The sequence below is a fragment of the Lagopus muta genome, chromosome 2 (assembly GCF_023343835.1).
Source record: "Lagopus muta isolate bLagMut1 chromosome 2, bLagMut1 primary, whole genome shotgun sequence".
NCBI lineage: Eukaryota > Metazoa > Chordata > Aves > Galliformes > Phasianidae > Lagopus > Lagopus muta.
Window position 1 is genome coordinate 1,175,800 of NC_064434.1, and position 25,649 is coordinate 1,201,448.

The following is a 25,649-nucleotide window of genomic DNA, read 5'->3' on the forward strand; positions in this document are numbered from 1 at the left end:
TAATTACCCTCCCAGGACTCTCATGGAAACAAGATATTTATAACTCCATTAAGCCATTCCTAGTAATTTTATGATCAAAGTCAAACAATAAGTCACGTTGTGCCCATCACTCACATGCCCAGTGTCATTCAGAATGGCCACATGATGAAAGCTTCTCCTTGGTTCTTCAATCCAACGCTCGCTATCTTTTGAATGCCTTTCCTGTGCCTAATTCCCCTTCCACTGCATACCAGTGGAGAGGGAATACTTTTTGCCATATGATGAGCCACACATTTAGAATGTACCAAATAACTGGGAAAGATGCTTGCTGCCAATGAAGCCTACTGTTTTATGCTATAACTGTGCTTTTAAAAGAATACTTTTCCTGGAAGCCTTCATGTTTGCCAATTTCACCTGAAAGGAGCAAAGCTACCTCGGTATTTCCACTAATCCTTATCTAACCCTAAAATTACAACACAACCACCAGGAGAGACTGCGAGCAGGTGAGCAGCTAGGGCAGCAGGACTGGCACAGGGAAGTGCTTCAGCATGTGCTTGAGTTGAAACCCATTCTTACTCTGCAAATCAATTAAGCATCTGCTGAAAGCAAAACACATAATTGGATTTTGTCAACACAGTGTTTAAGCACAACACAGAACTGCAGCCTTTAGCTGCATTTCTTTCTGAAAGGAAGTAATTATTTTTAGTTACCTCTCAATGGCCACAGCCCTATCTTTTCATTCCCAGTAATCTGTTTGCAGGAGGCACGCAAACCTCTGGTCTCTGTGATAATCAGCAGCACAGAAAAGGTCGGATACCACCACTAATGCCGAGAGAGACCACTCCAAGTACTTGACTGCTAAGCACAGACAAGAGGCTCATTACAGGAAAGACATGAAAGAAGCTGCAATTACTCCAGGAGGCAGCTGCTGATATGAAGGGTTATCTTCTCACTCTGCTGACTGGAGAGGATTCACTTGCAGCAGTTCAACAATTTTAATAGAAAATGTTTTCATGAGTCTTCTGCCAAATATTGAATTTCCACTGATTTATTGAGGGTCCAGAGGAGCCACAGAGATGAGCAGGGGGCTGCAGCACCTCTACTACAAAGACAGGCTGAGGGAGCTGGGCTTGTTCAGCATGGAGAAGAGAAGCTGCGGGGTGACCTCAGTGCAGCCTGCAGTACCTAAAGGGAGCCTGCAGACAGGAGGGGAGTCAGCTCTTGGAAAGGGGAGATGGCAGCAGGACAAGGGGAAATGGTTTGGAGTTGAGGGAGGGCAGCTGGAGGTTGGATGTCAGGGGGAAGTTGTGTGCTGTGAGAGTGGTGAGGTGCTGGAACAGCTGCCCAGAGAGGCTGTGATGCCCCGTCCATCCCTGGAGGTGTTCAAGGCCAGGTTGGATGGGGCCCTGGGCAGCCTGGGCTGCTGTGAAATGGGGAGGTTGGTGGCCCTGCATGGCACAGGGGGGTTGGAGCTTCGTGATCCTTGAGGTCCCTTCCAACCCAAGGCATTCTGTGATTCTGTGATTCACTGCATTAGGAGATGGATACATCATCTTTCCCAAGTACCAAGCAGAGTATTGGAGTGACAAGTACAGGAGTATGTGCAAGTACGGTGCAATTCCTGCTGTTCCATCTTTGTGGCTTTGAAACAAGTCTGGGAGCAGGAGGCGAACGACAGACAACAGGGCCAGATCCAATGGGTGCCGTGCCTGAAAGGGCCAGCGTGAGCTGGGACCTGAAAATGAGCTGTGCTGCAGAGGAGACACTGCATCCTGCGCTGAGAATGCTGTAACCACAATGGCTGTGGTTCCAAGGACTATTGGTAGCTGTGAAGGAGCTCAGAGTCGAATCTCATTGATGAAAATGCTTGTAAGCCTGTCAAGACTTGTAGTCAATTTGTTCAAGTTAATAAAGCGAAAGCTCAGAAGTGTCTTGAGCTGAGGTGTAATTCTCTATCCCTGAACAAAATGAATCCTGTAATGGATGGGCCTTTGGAGCTTGCTGTACCTTTCTGCAGCGGAGTGAAGTGAAATCTAGCAGATTGCTACCTGAGAAAAAAATGTGGATCAGAAAAGGGGGCTGTTTTTCCAAGGACTGACATTGCATTTATATATCAATAATTCTGAAAACAAAATTATGTATTTTTCTGAAATAAAAGCCTTTTATCTGCTGTCTGTGCACTGGAGTGGAGAGAGGTGGGAAAGCCAACCTGATTACCTCTGCAGTGTCTGCAGAACGTGTATTGAAAGATTCTCTGCAGGCATTCCCTGACATAAAGCATCTTTCAGTGCATTTACAAGGGCACAAAATACCTTTGCTGAGGGTGTGATAGTGGTCAGACCAGGCAGGGTTTGGAAGACATCCGATGGTGTAATTACATCTGGTCTGAGAAGCCTGAGGCTATGGAGGATCTGGTTCCTTACAAAGCCTAACTAGGGAGTGGTGAGATTTGGCATTCTGTTTTCCTTTGGTTGTTTCTTGGGTCTGAGCCACGTGTGCCCTGAGGATGTGTGCCCTGAGCACTGCCTTCCCAGTCCCCTCTATGGAAGGGGTCTCCGACTGGTAAAGTGTGCTGCAGGCTGGAGGTGAGGCTTTGTTGCTTTCTCATGCCACAGATCTCCATCATGAGTGGACAAGACTTTCTTCAGTTAAATACAAAAGTTTCAGTGGATTTCCCTGTATCAGTCTTTGTTATTGCTGACGTAGATCCAGAGGCAATTGCACGGCACTGGCCTTTTATCCTGTCCCTGTTCTGAAAACTGTCTTGCTCAGAAGAGCATTAAGCGTGCCCTTGTATTTCCTTGATGCCAAAAGAACACGGAATGTTTGCCAGCATTATGGCACAGCTGGCTAGATGTCATTCCCAGGCTAAAAAGAGGATTCTGAGATAAAAAGTACGGTGTGATGGAGTTCTACACCATTCATCACAGCACGAGACACTGCCTTTGATGCTCTTTCTCTGTCCACATCTTGGTATTACCATTTGCTATTTTAAGCTTGTTAATAGAACTAGAATAATGCACAGATAGAAAAGATGATGACAAGGGTGCTTTCAGGCATTACAACTGAGGTTTGGAGGGTTGTTTTTTCCAGAAAAAAGAAACCAAAGGATGTTTTACTTTCTGAAGGCCTAGCAGCTGGGCTTTGCTTACCATGAGCTTGAATCGACCACCAGTTTGCTAAAAGCCAGCCTCAGAATGATCTGGTTGCTCCTTAAAATAATCAAAAGACCTGAATCAGCAGGAAATGGTCACCCTGTGTCCTTCGGGCATCAATCAACACATCCAGCCCTGCTGTTTGGGCCTAGTTCTTCATTCTGGCTCAGAGGTTGCAGGCACACAGTTTGCACACGTAGGCACACGGCTCTTTAGGAACAAACTGGGTAATGAGTTCTCTAAGTAGCCATAAGCCTGTGCAAAGCCAAGTGACAGAACATAGCAAAGGTTGCAATCACCAAAGCATCTGCCCTGAGCTCCCACACCTGCCAGCGCTGATCTGCACATGACAAGGAACATTTGTCCCCCTGCATGAGGCAGAACTGCACTGGCATCTTCATGCAGGGCTGGAAGGTGGAAGCTGGGCAAAGCGGGCCGGGGCTGCCGCACTGCTGGACTCTGAGCATCTGTAACTGCTGCGCTGCTGAGCGCCTTCGTGGCCATGGTGTCTGGATGGGACACCTCCAGTGCAGACTCCTTCTGTGGATAGATTGATGGGATAAATTGGCAGCAGTTTTCATCCCAGAGTTGGCCCTGGAGCAGCCCTGAGGCAGAACCTAGCCCAGAGGTCCTTCTCTTCCTCCCCTTTTAACTTCCTTTCACTGTTTTCATTCACTCTGTGAGCTTCATTAGTGCCTTTAGTCACACTCCCCAGCTCAGCTCTAAACCGAGCTTGCTCTTTCCTTCAGGGTTTTCAGATATCTAAACAGCCAAACATCTGGAAAGCTCAAAGTTAGAGTGCAAAACTGGATAGTCTAAAAGGGGTAAGCGCCAGTCAGTGCCTCAATAGCACTTAAAGCTGGAAGGACTGGTTATCTGCTGGGGCTGAAGAAGGGGCAGACTTCTCTCTGGCTGATGTCAAGGAGGGCACTCTGCAGAGGCTGCCGTACCGCAGTGCCTCAGAGCCATGGAAGCTGTGACACCCCAAGAACGTTTGTGTCACAGAGAGCTTCTCCATTTCGCCATGCCCAGTGCTCACCCCTCACAAGGGTGCACAGGCACTGGCACCATCTAGGGGCCAACTGTCAGCCATTAATGTGTTTCTAGGTCGGTGCCATCAGACACAATAATAATATAGAGAGAAGCACACCTTAACATCATTTGTCTAAGCAAAATATGTTCTAACACAAATGTTGAAAAATGCAGCTAAGTCTTCACTTCTGCTCACAACTCAGGAAGAAAAGTCTATTCCCAGTCATTATTACCTGCTTGGGCTGCTTGTCGTCTGTTAACTGAGATGCTGTGGTGTTATCTGCCACCGCATCACTCACTCACACTTCTCTGCTTCCACTGCTATAATTATGCCTTCAGCAGTTGCCTGGAAGAGTCAGAATAAGGAATGAAGATTGCAGAGAGAAGGAAAACATACAGAGCCCTTAAAAGTATGGATCACTCTTGTGAATGAAGAGCATAAATATCCTTCAATACAAACAAAACTCCTTAACCTGGCATTTCTGAAAGCCTTTCTGTTGTCACCTCGTTTATTATGGGTAAAAATGAATGCAAAGCAAAGATCATAGAATCACAGAATCCCAGCATGGCCTGGGTTGCAAAGGAGCACAATACTCATCCAGTCCCAACCCCTGCTGTGTGCAGGTCGCCAACCAGCAGCCCAGGCTGCCCAGAGCCACATCCAGCCTGGCCTTGAATGCCTGCAGGGATGGGGCATCCACAGCCTCCTTGGCAACCTGTGCCAGTGCCTCACCACCCTCGGGGGGAAAAACTTCCTCCTCATATCCAACCCAAACCTCCCCTGTCTCACTTTAAAACCATTCCCCTTGTCCTGTCACTATCCATCAAACCTGTCTTGCACTGCTTCAGAAGCAGGGCTCCTAGATTCTATTTCTCAACAATTAATAAACAATGGTTACCACACTATTCACTTCATTGGAGTAAGTTGTGTCTTGCAGTTGATTATACAGTGTGGCTTGCTAATTAGCACGTGTACAAATACTGTTTGTAGAACATGCATTTTCTTGGCTGTTTACATTCTGAAGCAGATTAAATAATATATTCAGAAGCTCGCTCTATATTTAGATACCTAAATAAGCCTCTTGATCTTTTTCAGAGCACCTACAAATGTCAGAATCATACAGTGCTTCTGAAAATCAGGCCATTTAGTTAGGTGTCTATATTTAGGTACATGAGTTTGAAGTGTTTGGCTTGAGGTCACATAGCTACGGCTCATTGCCTTTTTTTATTTCCATTTGGGTCACAATAAGCAAGTCACTTCTGATAATTCTCATCACAGATCTGCGAAATAACGGAGCAGTGATAGGAATTGCTTATGAATACCACCATGGTGATTAGCACTTCCTAAGACATGTGAGGTTTCTTTCCCAGAGAAGAAAACAGCAGATCAGGAAGGTGAGGCGCTGTGTTCTGGTTAGACTGCGTTCATTTCCTGGATGTTGTCTGGCATCTTTGGCATTCCCTCTCAAGCTTATGCTCATTTTGACAAGCCAGATGCTTTAGCTTCCTGTATGTTGGGTAAATCCTAGAAATCAAGTGCTTCCACATGTTAACACAAACCAACATTTCATAGAGTCACAGCATGGCCTGGGTTCAAAGGCCCACAGCGCTCCTCCAGCTCCAACCCCTGCTGTGTGCAGGTCACCAACCAGCAGCCCAGGCTGCCCAGAGCCACATCCAGCCTGGCCTTGAATGCCTGCAGGGATGGGGCATCCACAGCCTCCTTGGGCAACCTGTGCCAGTGCCTCACCACCCTCTGGGGGAAGGAATTCTTCGCAAGGAGTGTGAGCTGATGCTATGACGAGCTGTTGGATTGTAACTATACTTCCTAGACTGCTTTAGAATGTGCACAGTAGCTCGCACAGGCCTTGCCTGTAGTGAACCAGTTATCAAATGGAAAGTAAGGTCTTTTGTGTAGGAGTACAGAGAGAAGATTGCTGAGAAAAGGCCATCAGGAGGAGAAGATCCTTTCAAGAAATGAGGAAGCAGATTCCTTAACAGCCTCGTTCTGCAGCCTGTCAGCCCCTTTCACACAGCGAGGAGCTTGGAGCTTTGGAAGCAGATACACAGTCAGCAATTCCCACTGCACTGCCTTAACTTTGTACAGGGTGACAGCTGAGAAGATACAGGAGAGCAATAGCTGAACACCTCACACGTTTCAGCTTCCACATCCCTGGTCATACGGCGTCAGATTTGAGAGAACCAAGCTTGTACTCTAAGGGCAGTATTGTTACAGTACAAAATCTCTCATTTTGCTTTTTTGTTTCTTTTCTTTCTTGAAATGGAGATTGTTTTACAAGTCAAACTCATTTTTCCCTTGATCTGTCATGCATTCAGGCTAAAAAAAAAATCATCTCTCTGTTAAAAATACTCCTTAAGCAGAAATTGGAACATAGCATTTTTGCTGTCTTCAAAACCAATGGCTAGCTGCAGAATAATACAGCTCCATTTTGTTGGACTAGATGTTGGATATGGAATTTTTTGCAATTTCAAATCAAAAAGACCTTTCCTTCAGGCATTCTCAGAAGTGGATGGAAAATGTTGAGTCTTTGTTCCTGTTCTCATTGCCTTAAAGCACAGCCTCCTGTTCCACCTCTGTCTCACCCTGGAAATGCTCAGAAACAGCTGGGTTACTCCAAAGGTTGGGTTTGGGGAGCAGCAGACCCAAATGCAGGGGCTGTCCTGCTGCCAGGGCGGGAGTTCTGGAGTTGTAGAGAAAGGATATAGAGAAGGACAATAAGAAATGGAACAGCTTTTGTATAGGAAGCAGAGAAATCCATATCAGCTTGAAAAAGAGAGAGCTGAAGGGAAATACAATTAAGATCTGCAAAGTAATGATGGAGAGAAGGTTAAAAAGGAAATCTCATTCACTGCCTCTCACAACAAAAGTCATTTAATAAAACAACCAGGAAATGGACTTGAAATGGTTTTTGCACAGTGAAGAATTACCGTGGCATGGCGCGGTGTGGAAAGCAGAGCCAGAAATGGGCTCAGAAAGAGCCAAGGGCAATTTGGAGAGGACAGGGCCACTGGCAGCACTGGTACCACTCTGTACAACCCAGAAGTCCCTAGCTTGCTGCTGGAAAATGATAAGGTAAATAGGAGCGTGGTCTATTTTTACAGTGTTCACTAAGCATCCTGCCTTGGCTGCTGAGACAAGACACAGAGCTGGACGGATCCAATTGTTTTCATATTCTAAAAGAGTAACAGAAACAATCAAGGGTGCAGTGATGCTGACATAGCCAATGTTAATTTTACTTGCTTTAGCCACTCTAATCTCTGGACTCGACCATTTGCAAGAAATCATAACCCATACCTGGCCAAAGAATTTGGGATTATTACAGTGAGTGGGGATGTATAAGGAACACTCCTTGAAAATCTGCTGATTTTGTGACAATAGTTCCTCATTTCTTCCGAAAAGAGAAAACCTGGCTCTTGAAGGGCTGCAGGAGCGAGTTAGTGCTGACGTCCTGCTGGTCAGAAACCTGCTTCTGCTCTCAGTACTTCTGCTGCGCAATTCACTGTGGTTGCTTCAGTCCATGTGAGAGGCTGCTTTCGCTTCCAGATGAAATGTGTAGATAAGAAGCAGGTGCGAGCTGAAGATAATGAGCAGCTCAGGGTTGGGATGAGACACTCTAAGCTTGTGCTGTGAGATATCAGTAACCAAACTCCCACTCAGCTCTGTGGGAGCAGGGCTGCAGCACCGCTCACAAATCACGCCACCAGCAGCTGTTTTATCACCTCCTTGGGTATTCTCTCCATAATTTCACCTTCCTCCACATTTTGGTACTCTGCAACTGCCTGGGCTGTAGGAAGATGCCCACAGCATTCTGGAAGCACAGGGTGCCCACTCTGGCTGCATGGCCTGAGCAGCACTAGGACCAAAGCCCACCCGACGCCAAGCAGCTCTCCCACCCAGTCGCTCTCACTCTGATTTTGCAGCACTACTTCTGCACGTCTAAATAATGCACTGTTGGGTGACTTTTCCTGATGAACATTTCCTGATGTCCTGAGAACATTACTGCTTACAGCAGGGAACGCTCAAAACCCTGTGATTATTGCCGAACGTTATTATTGATTACTATTAATAATTTGAAGGACATTTTTTACTGTAAAGAGTGGAATGTGGCAGTTTTCTCCCTGTTCATCTTAGCAATAATGTCTGGATGCATACAAAAGCATTCCCAAATACTGGCTCCTCTCCTCTCCTCTCCTCTCCTCTCCTCTCCTCTCCTCTCCTCTCCTCTCCTCTCCTCTCCTCTCCTCTCCTCTCCTCTCCTCTCCTCTCCTCTCCTCTCCTCTCCTCTCCTCTCCATTTCTATCCCATTTTACAACTCCCTGCACCATCCTCACTTCATATATCCCCCCATCTCACCGCTCACCCAATCCCCATCTCCAATCCCCATCTCTAATCTCTAATCCCAATTCCCAATCGCTAATCCCAGTCGCCATCCCCAATCCCCATCTCCAATCCCAATCCCCACCCCATCACCCCTCAGCCCACTTTCCCGCCGCGAGGCTCCGCCCCTTCCCACCTGCCCCCTCCCACCTGTCCCCGCCCGAAGCGCCGCCCCGCACACCGCTGTCTGATGCGCGGCGCGAAGCGGCGGACGGTGGCGGGGCGTCTCCAGAGGGCTGGGGGGCGGGGCCGGCTGTCTCCTCGCATTCTTACTGGCGGCGCCGCCCGCCCGTTAGGGCGGAGCGCTGTGGTGATTGGGTGTCGGCCGCCCCTTCCCTCCCGCCTCCTCCTCCACCTTCGCCTCAGCGGCGCGGCCAGCCGGCAGCAGCGGGGCGCTCGGCGGGAGCTCGGCGGCGGCGGGGAGGCCGAGGCAGCCGCAGCAGGTGAGGGCTGGGCGACCGCCGCGGGGCTCGCGGCAGCCCCGGTCCGCCCTGCCGACCTCGGGGGCGTTTATGTAAGCGTCCTGCCCGCTCCCCGGCTCCGCTCTCGCCGCGGCGCTCGCCGTGCCTTGAGGAGACGGCCGCGCGTTGGGGGCAGTTCCGTCGGGCGGGTCGCGGGGCGGCTCGGGGGGTCGGGCGGCCGGGACTCACCGCGCTCCGCGGGGCGATCCTGGGGGGCGGCGTGGAGCCGGGCAGAGCCCATAGCTGGGGCTGCTTTCCTCCGCTCCCTCCCCAAGGACTCCGCGGGGTCCCTCGGCTCCGTGCGTCCCTTCGGAAGCGCCTCAGCGATGCGCGGCCGCTATCGGTGCGCTCCGCTGCAGCTTGGGGCGTCGCGGCAGAGCTGGGAGCTGTGGGCGCCCGTCTGCTGCGAGCCGATGGAGGGCTGAGCGCTGGGAGAAGGCAGAACTCGCAGAAAGAGCGAACGCCTTGGATTGGAGTGGCAGAGGGCTCTCTGGTTTTGGTGCGTTATCGGTTCTGTTACTTTATCTAAGCAGGAGCTGTGTGCTCCCCTCCGAGGGACCTGTCGGCTCCGTGCTGTAGTTCTGCCCGCCTCCAGGCTCCACAGGGCATGGGCACAACCAGGGGCTCTGCGTGGCGTTCTGCAGAAGTTGTTTGTTGTCTTGGTTTTCCCATTGTAAGTTGCGTGTATGCAAGTGTATGGACAGGAGGGGGAACGGCGGTTTGTGCGGGTGGGTGGTGATGGGACAAGGGGAATGGTTTTAAAGTGAGACAGGGGAGGTTTGGGTTGGATATGAGGAGGAAGTTTTTGAGCCAGAGGGTGGTGAGGCACTGGCACAGGTTGCCCAAGGAGGCTGTGGATGCCCCATCCCTGCAGGCATTCAAGGCCAGGCTGGATGTGGCTCTGGGCAGCCTGGGCTGCTGGTTGGTGACCTGCACACAGCAGGGGGTTGGGACTGGAGGAGCGCTGTGGGCCTTTGCAACCCAGGCCATGCTGGGATTCTATGATATGCACCAGCAAAGAAATGTGAGATTTTATTCTGAGTTATACCTGAAGTTTTATTGGTGTTTAAAGTGATTTTATGGTTTGAATGGGTGTTCTTTGTTCTGGAAAACATGGTTTATTAGAGTGCATCTTCCTTGTTCCCCTGTTTTGAGTCTTTAAGCATGACAGCAAGCAGCAGGCTCTCAGGCCACCACCAAGCAGGATGTGTGCTCTGCTGGCAGGCAGCAGCCCATGGCTCGGTTCTTGGGCTCTTCTTGTCACATTAGTTGTCATCATGGTGTCTGACTCATAGAATCATTATAATTGGAAAAGTCCACTAAGGTTATCTAGTCTATGGCTATCCAGCCGTGCCCGGTAACCATAGAATCACAGACTGGCCTGGGTTGAAAGGACCACAGCGCTCCTCCAGTCCCAACCCCTGCTGTGTGCAGGTTGCCAACCAGCAGCCCAGGCTGCCCAGAGCCACATCCAGCCTGGCCTTGAATGCCTGCAGGGATGGGGCATCCACAGCCTCCTTGGGCAACCTGTGCCAGTGTCTGACCACCCTCGGGGGGAAAAACTGCCGTCTAAAACCATGTCCCTGTGAGTCTCTTCTAAGCACTAAACACCCTGAACAGTTGCATGTTGCTCTGACTTTGTGGCTTCTTCCTTTCTCCTCCTCATAGGGAAGAGAAGTAAGTCTTGGTGAGAATTGCAGTGTATATATGAAGGGCTGTTACACTACCCTCTGTGTGAGGTGACAAATCTGGCTAAAGGCTGGTGGTGGTTTCACGCTGTGCACCCCTTTAAAACTGGATCGCTTAATAGAGCAGTGCAAGGGCCAAGTGAAGGTAAGCAGAAAGCTTGCTCTGGTTCCTTTGGATTTGGGGAAGATGATTCTGTTTGAACACATTAACATTATCGTGGAACCTTTAGTGTCTGATGAATGGTAGCCCAACTGCTTGACCTGTAGTCCCTCAACTCTTGGAAAGGGTAGATGACAGCAGGACAAGGGAAATGGTTTGGAGTTGAGGGAGGGCAGCTGGAGGTTGGATGTCAGGGGGAAGTTGTGTGCTGTGAGAGTGGTGAGGTGCTGGAACAGCTGCCCAGAGAGGCTGTGATGCCCCGTCCATCCCTGGAGGTGTTCAAGGCCAGGTTGGATGGGGCCCTGGGCAGCCTGGGCTGCTGTGAAATGGGGAGGTTGGTGGCCCTGCATGGCACAGGGGGGTTGGAGCTTCGTGATCCTTGAGGTCCCTTCCAACGCAGGCTTTTCTATGATAAGGTCTTCACACCTGACTTTGGTTTTCCAGGTGCCACCTTGCATTGTGGCAGGGCTGAGCACAGCTGTCTGCTGCCTTGTTTCCTCCATGCCTGGAGACGCAGAGTGCTTGGCTGAGTTCCTGCACCAGGCGTAGGATGCAGCCCTGGCGTGGGAGGCACTCTGGATTCTGTTGAGCAACATGCAGGTCTTGAACAGCTTGAGCCGGGCAGCCTGCTTTAGATGAATAGAAGTGAATAGTCCCTTTGGATGTTGAAAGCCTCCAAAAATAGTTATAAAGGCTCAGCTAAATTTAATACGGCTCTAATGTCAATGGAAGGATTAAGAGCATTTGGGATTTGCACCAGTTAGCATTAAAAAAAAAATCCTCTTCCTCTCAGCTCTGCCCCTTCTGTGCTGGGGCAGCGGATGGCGCTGCTCGGTGCTGCGCTGACCGGGCGGGAGCTGAAATACAGCTGCCATCCTCGTTGTGTCGGGCAGTGGCTGTGGGCCGGGCGGGGTGAGAGAGAAGGCAAAGGGAAGGGGAGGCCGTGGGCTGTGCTGCACTTCAACTGCAGCCCTTCATTAATCCTGTCACAGGAGCTCCCGTTCTGCTTTCTAATTAAAATGTCTCCATTTAAATTCCCAGTGAAGAATTAGCACCATGTGCAGATAACACCGATCTCCGGTGCTCATTTAGCAGGAAGGAGTGCCGTTGCAGTGGGCTGTTGCTAGCTGGGCTTGTGTGCCTTCCTCCAAGTCTGTGTGGGCCCAGCTGCCTTCAGCAGGAGCTGTGTCCTCAGGGTAGCACTCAGACTGCTAACCCTCCTGCTTTTGGGGAGTGTTTGAAGTAAGAACTAATTGTTGCAGGAAAATCTTACAAAGGGGGGGATTGGATTAACAGTTCTTTTCCACCTCTTAAAATCAGTAACTTCTACCCTATTTCTAAGTTGGAGCTGAGGTGAAATCCTATGCTTTCTCTGGACCCTCCTAGAAAAACAATGCAGCTACATTGCTCTGGTTTTCCCCCAGTTTCTCTGTTCCTGCAGATTGCTGTTTTCAGGTTTGCAGTCAGGACTCAATAATACTTTTCGTTTATGATGATTATATTTAAAGCTTGCATTTGTAACAGTTTGTTTGCTTTATTCTATTTTTACTCATGTTGTTTGTCATGGCAAGCAGTGTTTAATAATAATAATAAAAGTAAAGTTTCCTAGCAATTTGGAGAGTTATGGGCCTGTTTCTTGGTGTCCCAAAGGGATTCTTTTTAAAAACTCTTAGGACAGGAAAACGGTCACCAAGGAAATGCCTCCTTACTTTCCATAAATACAGTGGGTAAGTCTATACATGCATGCTGATGTTTAAGCAGCTGGCCCATTGAAACACGTTAGGGGATGGTGAAAACCTCTCACGCTTGGTGTTTAGAGCTATTGCTAATTACAAGCTGATGGACTCCTTGGTCACAGGAGAAGGAATTCTGGAATCACTGCTACTGGTGTGAGGTGGTGCAGACTGTGCCTAAATTGTACAGCAGGAGTCCAAGGGGGTTGCATGGGAGGCCTGCAGGGTGCTGGTTTGCCTTGGGGTAATTGCTGCAGTTGTTGGGATGCTCTGCGTGGTGTATTTTCTGAGTGGAAGTTTTAGGGTCAAAATTGAAATTCAGGAATAAAGCTGAGGAATACAGATTACTGAGATGTCAGAGGGCTGGAGCAGCTCTGCTATGAGGAAAGGCTGAGGGAACTGGGCTTGTTTCTCTTGGAGAAGAGAAGGCTGTGGGGTGACCTCGTGGTGGCCTTCAGTGCTTGAAGGGAGCGGATAAACAGGAGGGGAAACGGCTGTGTGTGAGGGTGGATGGTGATGGGACAAGGGGAATGGTTTTAAAGTGAGACAGGGGAGGTTTGGGTTGGATCTGAGGAGGAAGTTTTTCCCCAGAGGGTGGTGAGGCACTGGCACAGGTTGCCCAAGGAGGCTGTGGATGCCCCATCCCTGCAGGCATTCAAGGCCAGGCTGGATGTGGCTCTGGGCAGCCTGGGCTGCTGGTTGGCGACCTGCACACAGCAGGGGTTGGGACTGGAGGAGCGCTGTGGGCCTTTGCCACCCAGGCCATGCTGTGACACCCTTATGGCAATGCCTTCCCAGGTTTTTGTGACTGTACAAAGGGGGCCATGAGAGGAAATGTAGCTTTCTCAGAAGGAGCTCTGATGTGAATGAGAGCAGCTTCCAGTGATTGTGTTACTGCTGCATGTAAGACAACTTTCAGTTGTGTTGACTTTATATTAGGATTCAGCTCATGCAGTAAATGTGATTTAGGGTTAATTGGTTTAAGGGATTTGAAATGTAAATTCTTTTGGTCTAAAGTGATAGAGTAAGTAGAGGATTTTTTCGAAAGGGGACTTGTGAAATGGCTGAGTACATTCAAAAAAGCCATAAGCGTCCACCAGCAACAACAGGACACTTGAGTCTTAAGGGGTTTGGTAGGTTTAAGGAAGGACACATAGTTACAACTTGTTTTATCCACGTGTCTAATGCTAGCCAGGGTGAACAAGAATTCCTGCTTAAGCCTGGCTGAAAGAAAATTATCATATGTTGTTTTGTTATGACAATTAATGCAGAGCTTTGGAAACAGGTCATAACTTCATGATTGCTCTAAGTAGATCAGATGCTGAAAAATGAAATCCTGGCCTTTGTTGTGACCTTTCTTGACATGGTATTTGAGGACATGGTTTCTGGGGGTGGGTGGGTGCTTGGACTAGGTTCTCTCAATGGTCTTTTCCAACCTTAATGATTCTTGCAGCCATGAAATGCATCAAGCCAGCTAACAGCATAGTGGAATTAAGCCTTCAATTTTCTCCTGGTTCCAGGCCACCAAACTTGCTTCAAGTGAACCGAGTTGTTGTGCCATGAACCTTCTCCAGTATCAGGTGTTGGGGGCCTGCTTCCACATGGGAAGCTGGGGCTGGAAGTGAGCAGCCCCAGGTGATGGTTGGCTTGTGGCTTTTGGCAGCAGTGCTGCTTTGTTTGAGGAGTACCAGCACACACTGTTGATTCAAGCGCTCTTGTCCTCACTGGTTGTCACCAGGCTCAGGACCATCGGTGCCTTGTTCTGTTGGGCATGTATGCCTCCTGGTAGGGAGATCTCTATTTCAATTGTCTCATGTTATTCAGTCCTAAGTTTTTTTTCTTTTCACCCTGCAAACTTTACCATATAATAGTCACTTCATGCAGATGTTCTTAGTTGTGCAGGATCCATCCGAAACTGGGCAGAGGATTTAATAGCCAGGTTTAAAAGCCTGATGACTTGGAAGATCAGTCAGCACTTTGGGTGCATCTGAAGTACAGAAGGGACGTGTGTGAATGTGCACCTCCCCAGCACCTCCAAATCCTTAAAAAGAGATGCTCAGAAGGCATGCAGGACAGTGACCCTCATTAGAGAGCTTGCCTTGTGCCCAGAGCTCACGTCCCCCTGAGAAATCTGCCTCTGCACTTGGCTGACAGAAAGGAGCAACCTTTCTTTTTACTTAAAGGCTTTGGCAGAAGGAGACTGGCACACTGCAAGAGTGTTTCTTGCCTTGCCAACTCAGGTGGAACTTTGATGCCTGTATATGAAGAATCACCTGCTGTATTTTATTCTTATTTCCCTGTTACTATCTCAGATGCTTACAGGCCAAAACCTGATTGTCGCAACTCAAAATTCTGTTCTGTTTAGCTGCTTGCTGTTGTGGTTTTGCTCAATTTCTACTTTGTAATGTCTTTATGTACTTTATAATGCAAACACAATAATATTTCTCCTGCAGAAGGAAAAAAGCTGTTTGGCAAGGAGGCCAAAACCTCAAGCTTTGCCCCTGCCGGTTCTGTGTCAGTTCCTCCTCATCACTAGAAAGCTCAGTGAGTCTTAATTCGCACTGGGATTCCTGCAACTTCTGAGCATTGGTTTGTATGGCCTTTATCCTCTGCAGCCTGCTGTGTAAGGTTGCTTTCCAGTCCCCCTCAGCTGAGTGGGCTCCTCCAGCACAATGCTTGCACATGGGGCAGAAGGCTGTTACCCACAGTGCCATAAAATGTCCTCACTGCCTCTCAAGCACCTTCACCAGCTGCAGGCCGCTTGCCTGCTGGGAGTCAGAGCCCATCCTCACTGGTGAGTTTCTCACCTGAGATAAGCTGAGAGCGGCTGTGCTCGGGTCAGACTGAGCTGGCAAAAATGCTGGTGTGTATCTGAGAGCTGAGGAGCCTGTCCTCAGGGTGACTCCGTGGAAGAGATCATTAGCCTGAGGCTTTCCTATTACTCCTACTTCCCTAAGGCACTGCATCCTTTTTGTTTTAAACCCCTCCCTCGTGAATTAAACATAAGGAATGCAGGGCTCAGAAACCGTTCTGATGTTAGCTGTGACTTTTGGTGCCCGGAGAAGGAGTGCAGCTCAGATCCTGTGACCTCCTGTGCAGCCCATTATACGTGCTGTGAGTGCTGCAGCTCAGTGTTCAGCAGGTACGTGGTGGTGTACCTCTGGGAAAGGTCCTGTGCTGCTCCAGTGCGAGCTCATGGCTTGGGCTCCGTGATCTCTGCGGGTGCCTTCCAACCCTGCTGCTCAATTACAAGCTGTGCAGTTGGGCTCCATTGCACGCTGTGAGAGCAGAATACAAGTGGCCTCAGCTCTGAGCTGGCTTTCGAGTAGGACGCTGGTGTGTTTCCATGTGGACTTCAGCAGAGCTGATTTCTGGCACTTGTGTAACTGCGGTGGCAGAAGGATGTGCTCGGTCATCGGATGTCGTTTCTGAGCTGCAGCAGGAGTGGGGATAGGTGAAAGCCACAAGCATGGCAAATGAGCTCTGTCATCATTGAGATCGAGCCTAAATAAAGTGTAGAGCTGAATTTTGGACAGCGGTTCCACAAAATGTAATTGAAGCAATATTTACAACTATTAATAGAGAATAGCAAGTGTGCAGTACGGGAAGGGCAAATCTGGAACAGATGAGCATGCTGTGTTTGTGTGATTGCAACTCCTGCTAGAAGCAGTCAATGGCTCCATGTTGTTATTGCAAGAAACATCAATACGAGGGAAATAATTATTCTTCTGCATTGCCTCCAGTCAGCTAGTTAGAGAGCTCGGGAGGGGTTGCAGCTGTAGCTGTTTAATACACCTCTACTAGGACTGTTTGTGGCAGCCACAATAAATAGCATTTATAGCAGTGATTTCTTGAACGTTTCCTTTCTCTCCCCGTTGGCTGTTAAGAGGTTTATTCTTGTATCAGTGGTAAGGACGTTGCTCGATGGCCTGTTCCTTCCGTGTCCTTAGAATGGTCTTCCTGTCTGTACTGTGATGGATTTGGGAGTAAGGGCTCCAAAGTTGGCAGGGTTTTCCTAAAAGGTGGTGAGAACTATCACGTCTCATCCTTTCCCTTTGCTTACCTTGTTGTTTGGTTCCTAGTGACATCAACATGCAAAGAAAGGAATTGCTAACAGGCATGGAAAACCAACATACGTTCTGTCCTGAAACTGCAGAAGCATTTATCTTTATTCTCTGTAGTCATGTTTCTTAGTTGTGCTGTCTTTATATTATTGCTACTTTTCAATAGGGTTGTCTCTATTCCTTGTTTTTCTGTTAGTCTCATCCTGTGCATCATTTTCTCTGAGCAAGCTCAGAAGCGCTAGCCTGGCTTCTCTGGAACAAACAGGACTCCTGAGCACGAATGCAACATGCTATTTTCTTACAGGGTGAGTGAAACTCCAGTCAGCCTTCATTTCTGGCCGTGCTCAGCAGCTTGTGCTGAGCTCAGGTTGTTTCCATGCCAGAGAATGAACCTAAAGCAGAGTCCCTGTTTGAGCCTTAGTGAGGCCGGTGTTAGTGCCCAGTTTCACATGTTGTGTTGGAATAGCCTGAGTCCTACACATTAAACCCTGAACTGTGAATTTCTCTACTCGTGTACGTGCTATTGCTAAGTGTGGTGTAACTGTGTCTCTCTTCTTCCTGCTGCTAGGGATGAGGGGAGACTCCTACTTGTTTGGAATGCGAGGCCTCGGGCACTATGGCTGCATCCCAGAGGATGGAGGACAGTTCTTACTCTACTCTATAAACGGTGACAGCGATTTAAAGAGATGCTTTACAGAGGAAGATTTTCATGAAATCATTGACTTCAACGACCTCCCAAATTCTCTCTTTGCCTGTAATGTTCACCAGTCCGTGTTTGAAAGCGTGGACAGTAAGGTACAGTGCCAGTTTCCATCTTTCCAGTGTAAGAGAAGCACATGATTGGTGAGATGTTTGTGTTTGTTGCAGTTTTGAGGAACCAGCAGTACTTCCGTCTGTTGTATCCAATCCAGCTTTGCATGAGTTTTTTTTCTGAGGTGGGCAACAACATTCAAGAGCCTAAAAGCCTTTTTGCCAACTACAGTGAATGTTGGTTTTTTTTTTCAGTGGTTCAGGTTTGTAGAGTACTGAAATGTGGGTACGTGTCTCTATAGCAGCAGAAGTTGCAGTGGTGATGGAGGTGGCAAAGTTAAACACATGAAGGGCATTTCTCCTTGCTGATCACACCACTGTAACAGGGCACTGCTCTTCTGCATCTTCTCAAGTGCTTTAAGTTATGTCTCTTACCTGGAGCACCTAAATGAATGCTAGTGCAACAAATCAAAGAGCACGAGAATATCTCTTTGCAATTAGTCTGAAAGAAAATAGTTGCTTTCTGTGTTTTATTTTAAGAAGAGCATATTGTTTTCATCCAGTCAGACAGAAAAAAACTCCTACATTCTGCGATATGTCTTCAGGTCTGACTTCTAAGCCTACTATGTTTCCTGAGGGAGACGTCAGGAAAGTGGAACTGATCATTTGGGGCATTGATGCCTGATGAGGTCAGTCTGGGCAATAGTTACAGGCACATCTGAGGCTATTTAAGTTTTTTGTCCAGAAAAGTCAATTTGGAGACAAGCTTGCAGCAGTGCAGCCAGGCTTCAGCTGCAGAGCAGGTTTGGGAAGACTGCAGCATGGCCAGGGTGGGCAGTGGGCCTCTCTTATGGTAGGAAGAGGGAATCAGAGCTGGACTTTTAGGGGTCCCTTCATTCAAAGACACTGAGCGAGCTTCCTGGTGAGGCTGTGCTCGTGCCATTGCTTGCAGTGCTTTGGAGTATTTTTTCAGACCTCTTTGTTATCCGTACTGATGTCATCTTTGTTTGAGTAATATGGATGAGAAGGGAGTAATGTTCAGACAGCACAGGACTAAACAAAGTGATGTATTCATGTAGTTAAAAATCCCACAGACAAACTAAACTGCAGTCTTGGAAAGCGGTGGATCTTTTCTTTTGCCTTTAAATCCTTTTGCTAATAAGCAGCTTGCATTTGTGCTGTGCTGATTTGTAGAATTTTGTAACAAACTGCTAAATAGCTTCAGCTTTCCTAAAGTTCATTATGCATATTTTAGAGGTTTGGGAATGTCTACCCCGGGTGGTTGTGGCATTCAAAGGCTCTGAAAGTACATTTTGAAAGGGAGGCAACAAAAGCCTGCCTAGAACTAGGGAATTTCTCTTCCTTTAGCACAGATTCTATCCCTGCTTGCTTCAAAGCTTTCCCTTTTTGAGAGCTGTGTTCCAGTGGTGGCTTAGTCAGAAAATGAAACAGGAGATTATGTAAGTGGGAGAGCAATCCCTGTGGACTTACAGGACTTAAGGATTTGTCTTAGAGCAGCTGGGCTGTGGAGATGCATCCTGTTCTGTGTGTGGCTGTAAACTGTCACTGCCATGGATTGAACAGCTCTGCTGGCAGGTAAGCCGTTGCTCCTGGAGGGCTGTATTTAACTGGATGGGATTACCTCCAGATTTCTCATTAAATTGAAGGCCCTGGGGAGGTTTTATTATTGCTGTAGAGCACATACTTGTGTTCCTGGTGGATTTGTACTTGTAGTCCTTTCTATTATTAACTGTTGCTGCAGGATAATGGCATGCATGACTTCAGGAAAAAAATGTTTCAACTTCAGATTCTCAATGGTAATTAATTAATAGGTCTAAGAATGATCTCATCAATTACGCACTGATCCAGTATATAGAGGTATTTCTACTGCTGCAAAATCTCTTCCGAGAAGATGACCATCATCTACAGGAGGTTTGTTTTTAATCCATCCTGCAGGAGGTGAAGATGTTGCAGTGTTATCTTTGACTTTCTGGCTGGTGGTCTATACCTGTAGGAGGGCAACGGAGATGTATTTGATTGAGAAATTGCAAGTGAGTGTGAATGGTTATTTTGGTTTGGCCTGTGAACTTGCTGCATAAACGAAGTTCATGTATACATGCTTGTGAGTGGCTCTGGCATACATACAGCAAGATCAGTGTAAAGAATTCACTCTGACAGCTTCTGTTCTGTAACAAGTTCTGTTACCTGATTGTCATAGGAGCTGTCAAGTTGAAGCTTTTAATGTGTATCTAAGCAAGACACTTACTTTGAAATACTCATCTTTAGAATATGTAAGGCACTTACTAATTGAAAGGCATTTAACTAGTATCAGATCTAAGGTAGGTTCTGGTTTGTGCTTGGGTATAGGCTTGTAACAGCCTTGAGGAAAAACATGGCTGCACGTAGGATCAGCTGCCTCGCTTCATCTGTCCTTACCTCGTCCTGCCTCAGTCCATTCCTGCAGCAGCATTGTGTGGTTGTACAGTGCTGCTTAGCAAGTCTTCTTGCCTACCAGACAGCTAGAGGGAGCCTGAGTTTGAAGGACTCCCTCTGAAGGGGAGCGCTTGCAGCTGAGGGCTGGGTTCTTCACAGAGAAACTGCTGTGCCAGGCTTGAGTTCTCTCCTGGTTGGCACCTTCAGGTCTCAGTGTGAACAGAGGGGAAGCTGCATGGGAGGACTTCTGCTTCATTTAAACAGCAGCAGAAGAAAGTGAAAATATAGATTACTACTGGCTGTGTGTCTCTGATAATGCTACCATAACAGCACCTGATTGGAAATCTTTCTCTACCTTTCACTTAGTCAGGAGAATTTCACATAATTCACACTTTTCCCCCCAGAGGGTGGTGAGGCACTGGCACAGGTTGCCCAAGGAGGCTGTGGATGCCCCATCCCTGCAGGCATTCAAGGCCAGGCTGGATGTGGCTCTGGGCAGCCTGGGCTGCTGGTTGGCGACCTGCACACAGCAGGGGTTGGGACTGGATGAGTGCTGTGGGCCTTTGCAACCCAGGCCATTCTATCATTCTATGAGAATGCCTTGGACAGCTGGATTGATAATAATGGGCTTTGGAGGGTTTGCACAGGAGGATTTCCCATCTTCAGTGCTCTAACAGCTTGCTCCAGCTAAAGGAAGGTTGTTGTGTTTATGCACACACCTATCATGGACAGCCTGCCCCTCACAGCAAGTACTGCTACATGTTCTTTACATTGCAGTTAGAAAATACTGTGCTGCTTGCACAGATAATGAAAAACAAAGGCCTGGAGAGTTTAATTAACAGGGCCATTGCAGAGCTGGGATCGGATTTGGCTGTGTCCCCATCATTGTGTTCTTCCTTTCTCTCCTGTGTAATGAAAGGAGCAGATTTTTGTTTGAGTGTACAGCACTGCCCTGCTTGGGTCTTAGAAGTCTGATTTTTAAGTATTTGAAGAATGAAATCACTCCTAAATCCTGGAGTTCATCATGCGCCTCTAGGAAAGAAGCTGACGTGACTCCTCATGTTGGCGAGGTGTGGCAGAACTGTGCTGTTATTTTTGGCTGATAATGTGACCGACTGAGAGGTGCTGCTCCTCTTATCTGACCAGATAGAGCTGGTGGGGTGAGGAGCCCAAGGGCACAGCCCTGCTCCTGAGCTTGGAAACACATTTGTTTTAGCAGCTAATTGCTGCTGGTAGCTGTAGGGCTTTCCAGATGATAACACCTCTCCCGTGCTTTTCTCATATTTTGTTTTGTGTAACTCCTTTCTGAACCTTCTGTAGTGTGACTGTATAACTCCCCGGTGCTGATGCTGGTAAGCACTCTGCCACAGTGAGGCCTTTTTGTCTCAGGGTGTTCTTTAAGTGCTGTAATGCCCTGGCAGGTGTTCACTCAGAGATGTCTCCACTGGAATATGTTTACATGTGGGGAAGGTGTGTTTCTTCAACTTGTTTTTTTTTTTTTTTTTTTTTTTACACTGTTTTGGTTCATTCTGGAAGGAGCACCAATAAAACCAGATGGTTATTTCAGGTAAAGAATGCTTATTTGTTTCCCAGACCTCTGAGTTACTGTGGTGCCAAAGTCCATTAAGTGCTTTTTCTTGCCAATTTAATTAAAACTAATCATAGAATAGCTCAGGTAGGAAAAGCCCCTAGAGATGATGGAGTCCAACCGCAGCCCAACTCTACCAGCCCTCCGCTAAATCATGGTCCTGAGCACCACATCCAAACGGTTTGAAACACAGCCAGGGATGGGGACTCCACCACCTCCCTGGGCAGCCCATGGCAGTGCTTAGCAGCCCTTTCTGTACAGAAGTCTTTCCTGACATCCAACCTCAACCTCCCCTGGCACCACTTGAGGCCATTTCCCCTCGTCCTGTCACCAGTGAGCAGAGACCAACCCCGCTCTGCTGCAATCACTTTCAGGTACTGGCAGAGAGCAATCAGGTCTCCCCTCAGCCTCCTCTTCCCCAGCCCAAACAGCCCCAGTTCCTTCAGGCTCTCCCCATAGGCCACATTCTCCAAGCCCTTCCCCAGCCTTGCTGCCCTTCTTTGGACCTGCTGCAGCACCTCAGTGGCTGAATCAGGCTCTGTTCAGTGATGCCCACAGGCAGGGGGCACAAATGGGACGCAGGAGGCTCCCCTCCCATCAGAAGCAGTTCTGTACTGCACAGGTAGGTGGTGGAGCACTGGTGCAGGTACCCAGGGAGGCTGTAGAGTCTCCTCCTTGGAGATTTCCAGAAGCTGAATGGATGTGGGCCTGGGCACCCTGCTGCTCGCATGAGGGATTCTTTCACCTTATGTTTTCACTGTTAGCTGTTGGACGAGTCCTTGCTTTTAATGCAGAATGCTATGTTAGACTTCCTTTGATTTTTATTGTTTCAGGTTATTGAACCTGAGTCTGGTTAAGGTTATCTCAAATGAGTGCTGGACAGTTTGTCTGAGGAGGATGCTCTCAGAGATCTCTAGCTATATATAGGAAGACATTTTTTCCCATTTGTTCTAGCCTTCTCACCAAAGCGAACTTTCATGCTACAGTTGTTATGTTTATAGTGCACTGAAAGACTCTGGGCAGCTCAGTGGTCTGCTGTGTTGCCTTTAATTCTGGAACTGAAACTTCCTACTGATGCTTTTTGACACCAAAGCATATAATTGGAATGGGTTTGTCTGTTCTGTGTGCCTTTTAAACAAAGTGGAGCCGGTGCGTCTGCTGCCATGCATGTGATGTTGCTCTCTTTTGCACAGGCTGATTCGGGAAGACACTCCAGGAGGCAGGCTGTGTTTCTGCAGGGTAAGATCTATTCCTTCTGCCTTCACTCTGAAGATCTAGATTGGGAAGTCAGGATCTTTTTGGCTGTATTACATCACTGAAGCCGCTAGGTGTTGAGTCATCATTATATTTAGGGGGTGGCACACTTCTTTTTATTCTAATATTAGTATTCAAGCCTGGCCTCGGTGGAAAGTCACCCTAGCAAAGATGAAGTCACCGCTCCAAGGGTGGAATGGAATGCAGGCTTCATTCTGCCTTCTTGGTACTCTCACCATTGCTTTCTTTTACTTTCAGTTTTTCTACCTTTTAAGGTTGTCTGCTGATGTGATAACATTATCAGAAACTGCCACTCGAAGCAGGCTGTGGCTGATGCTGTGAAATCTCTGCCTGCTTTGTTTTGTTCTGCTTTGTAAATGGGATGAGTGTTATTCCCTCTCATTCTGTTTAAAAAAATAAAATGCACTGTACATGCATTTACTACTAAGAAATGATAAGCTGCAGAAGCAGTGTGCTTCAGCACTTTGTGACTCAGACTGTCATGCTGCTGTCTAGGAATCCTGTTGTGTGCCCTTCTCTGGCAGCTGGTTCTGAGAAATAAGATCTAAGAACTTTCATTTCTTAATGATCACGAAGATTGGCTTCCTGTTGGACTTGGTTCTGATCTGACAGCAGGCAGTGCAGAGCTCTGCTCACTCCTGCGGCCCTCACTACCAAAACCTTGCTGCACACACCCAATACACTGAGGCATTAACTTACTGGGCACTCTGCTGCAGATGCAGGAGCCTGTTCATGCTCTGAGACTCATTCTGATAACTCACTTAGTGTGGCATGTAAATTTTATTGTGTAATCAATCTCCAATACTTTCCCGTGATTCATACAGTAATGCAATACAGTATTTCAGCTACAAACACCTACGAACTGTTCTGGTCTGCATCAGAGCTCCCATCTAAGTTGCATGCTGTGGTGATAATCGTAACTAATTGAGCCCCACAATCAGAGAATCATAGAATGACTTGTGTTGTGTTGGAAGGAACCTTAAAGCCCATTCAGATCCAAGCCCTGCTGTGGGCTCTTTGCCACCCAGCTGCTCAGACCAGTCAGGGATCCATCCAGCCTGGCCCTGGGCATCTCCAGGGGTGGGGATGGGGTATCCACAGCTTCTCTGGGCCGTGATAGAAGTTCCTGTCACAATCGGAGCTCTTGTTGATCAGTGTTTATAAATGTACCTTAGTTAATTTCCAGTGATATATCTGCTGGACTGCGTTAGTGTGTAAAGGAAGAGGTGTACAAATACCTCCCAGGTGTTTATATGAACTTTATACAAGGGGGTGAAGAGCCCCTTGAGAGCAGCTCTGTAGAGAAGGACTTGGGGTCCTGGTGGGTGAGAAGCTGGCCATGAGGCAGCAGTGTGTGCCTGCAGCCCAAAGGCCAGCTGTGTTCTGGGCTGCATGAAAAAGGGGCGGCCAGCAGGAACAGGGAGGTGATCGTCCCCCTCTGCTCGGCTCTTGTGAGGCCCCATCTGCAGTGCTGTGTCCAAGTATGGAGCCCCCAGTACAAGAAAGACAGGGAGCTGTTGGAGAGGGGTCCAGAGGATGATCAGGGGACTGGAGCACCTTCACCAGGAAGACAGGCTGAGGGAGCTGGGCTTGTTCAGCCTGGAGAAGAGAAGCTGCGGGGTGACCTCAGTGCAGCCTGCAGTACCTAAAGGGAGCCTGCAGACAGGAGGGGAGTCAGCTCTTGGGAAGGGGAGATGGCAGCAGGACAAGGGGAAATGGTTTGGAGTTGAGGGAGGGCAGCTGGAGGTTGGATGTCAGGGGGAAGTTGTGTGCTGTGAGAGTGGTGAGGTGCTGGAACAGCTGCCAGAGAGGCTGTGATGCCCCGTCCATCCCTGGAGGTGTTCAAGGCCAGGTTGGATGGGGCCCTGGGCAGCCTGGGCTGCTGTGAAATGGGGAGGTTGGTGGCCCTGCATGGCACAGGGGGGTTGGAGCTTTGTGATCCTTGAGGTCCCTTCCAACCCTGGCCGTTCAGTGAAAACAAAGCTCCATCTCCATGCAGTCAGACACATGTGCTGCTGTATGGGCTACCTGACCGTGGCTGGTCTTAAGATCCCGCACACAGTCTGGTGAGCAGCAGTGGTAACATGTTAAGGCCTTCCTGGAGGAAGGGAAGCAGTGAGGTCAAGTCACTGACATTTGGGTTCTCTGACACGTTCACTCCAGGTTGAGGGAAGAAAGCAATTGCTTTGTCTGGTGCTTGCTGGTTCAGCATTTTAACAGGTATTTGTAGGGAAGTTATTAGAGCTCTTGTTGCTGCTAAGAAGACAACTTGCTAAGGGTACTAAAAGCAGCTCTTAGGTACTTATGTGTTTATATGGGGTCTGACGCCAGTCTTTAAAGCGATTGCAGGATTTCTGATGGGACTATAAGGAGCAGTTAGTGTGATTTCAGCATTCCTTCCTTTTCCTTCCCCCTCAGGTGGTTCTGCCTGTTGCAGCCTCCAGCGTTTGCATGGTTTTTCTGGAGCTGTACATCAGCTTCATGGTTTGGTAGCACGAGGGCACACTGGGCATATGGAGGCTGCACAGTGTGAGCAGTATGGTCGGGTTGAGTCTGTGCACATGCCCTATTTTGCTTGTGAAATTAGAAGATGCCTTTAGCCAAAGTTATTCTGCTTGTGTCCAGGAATTTGCAAGCTCCAAATATTCCTCAATTCAATGAATATTTATTTCCTGCTCTGAAAAGTTCTTAGAGAAAACAAAACCAAAATAAACAAAACCCCAACTGAAGTAACAAGTCTTTGTGGGCCTGAAATACTGCTCCCTGTAACGTGGATGCTGTCTAATAATTTTTATAGTAGTTGGGGTTATTTTCCCATCTATATTCTGGGTGCTTGGGAGCACAAATGCCCTTGGTTGGACGGGAGAACGTGCCTGGCCCGGGACCAGCTGGGTGAAGGGTGGGCCTGTGTTTGCTGCAGTTCCAATCTGGA

General features: G+C 48.3%; 1 protein-coding gene across 1 annotated transcript in view; it reads left to right on the top strand.

Annotated features, from left to right (window-relative positions):
• Window positions 1-8,926: 8,926 nt before the first annotated feature.
• The window catches only part of RCAN2 (regulator of calcineurin 2), a 78,067-nt gene continuing 61,344 nt past the window's right edge, over window positions 8,927-25,649 (top strand). Inside the window, exons 1-2 of the mRNA XM_048935390.1 lie at window positions 8,927-9,008; window positions 17,240-17,466. Of these exons, the coding sequence (XP_048791347.1) occupies window positions 17,242-17,466 (225 nt within the window). The 5' untranslated portion in view covers window positions 8,927-9,008; window positions 17,240-17,241. The remainder of the gene's footprint in view (window positions 9,009-17,239; window positions 17,467-25,649) is intronic.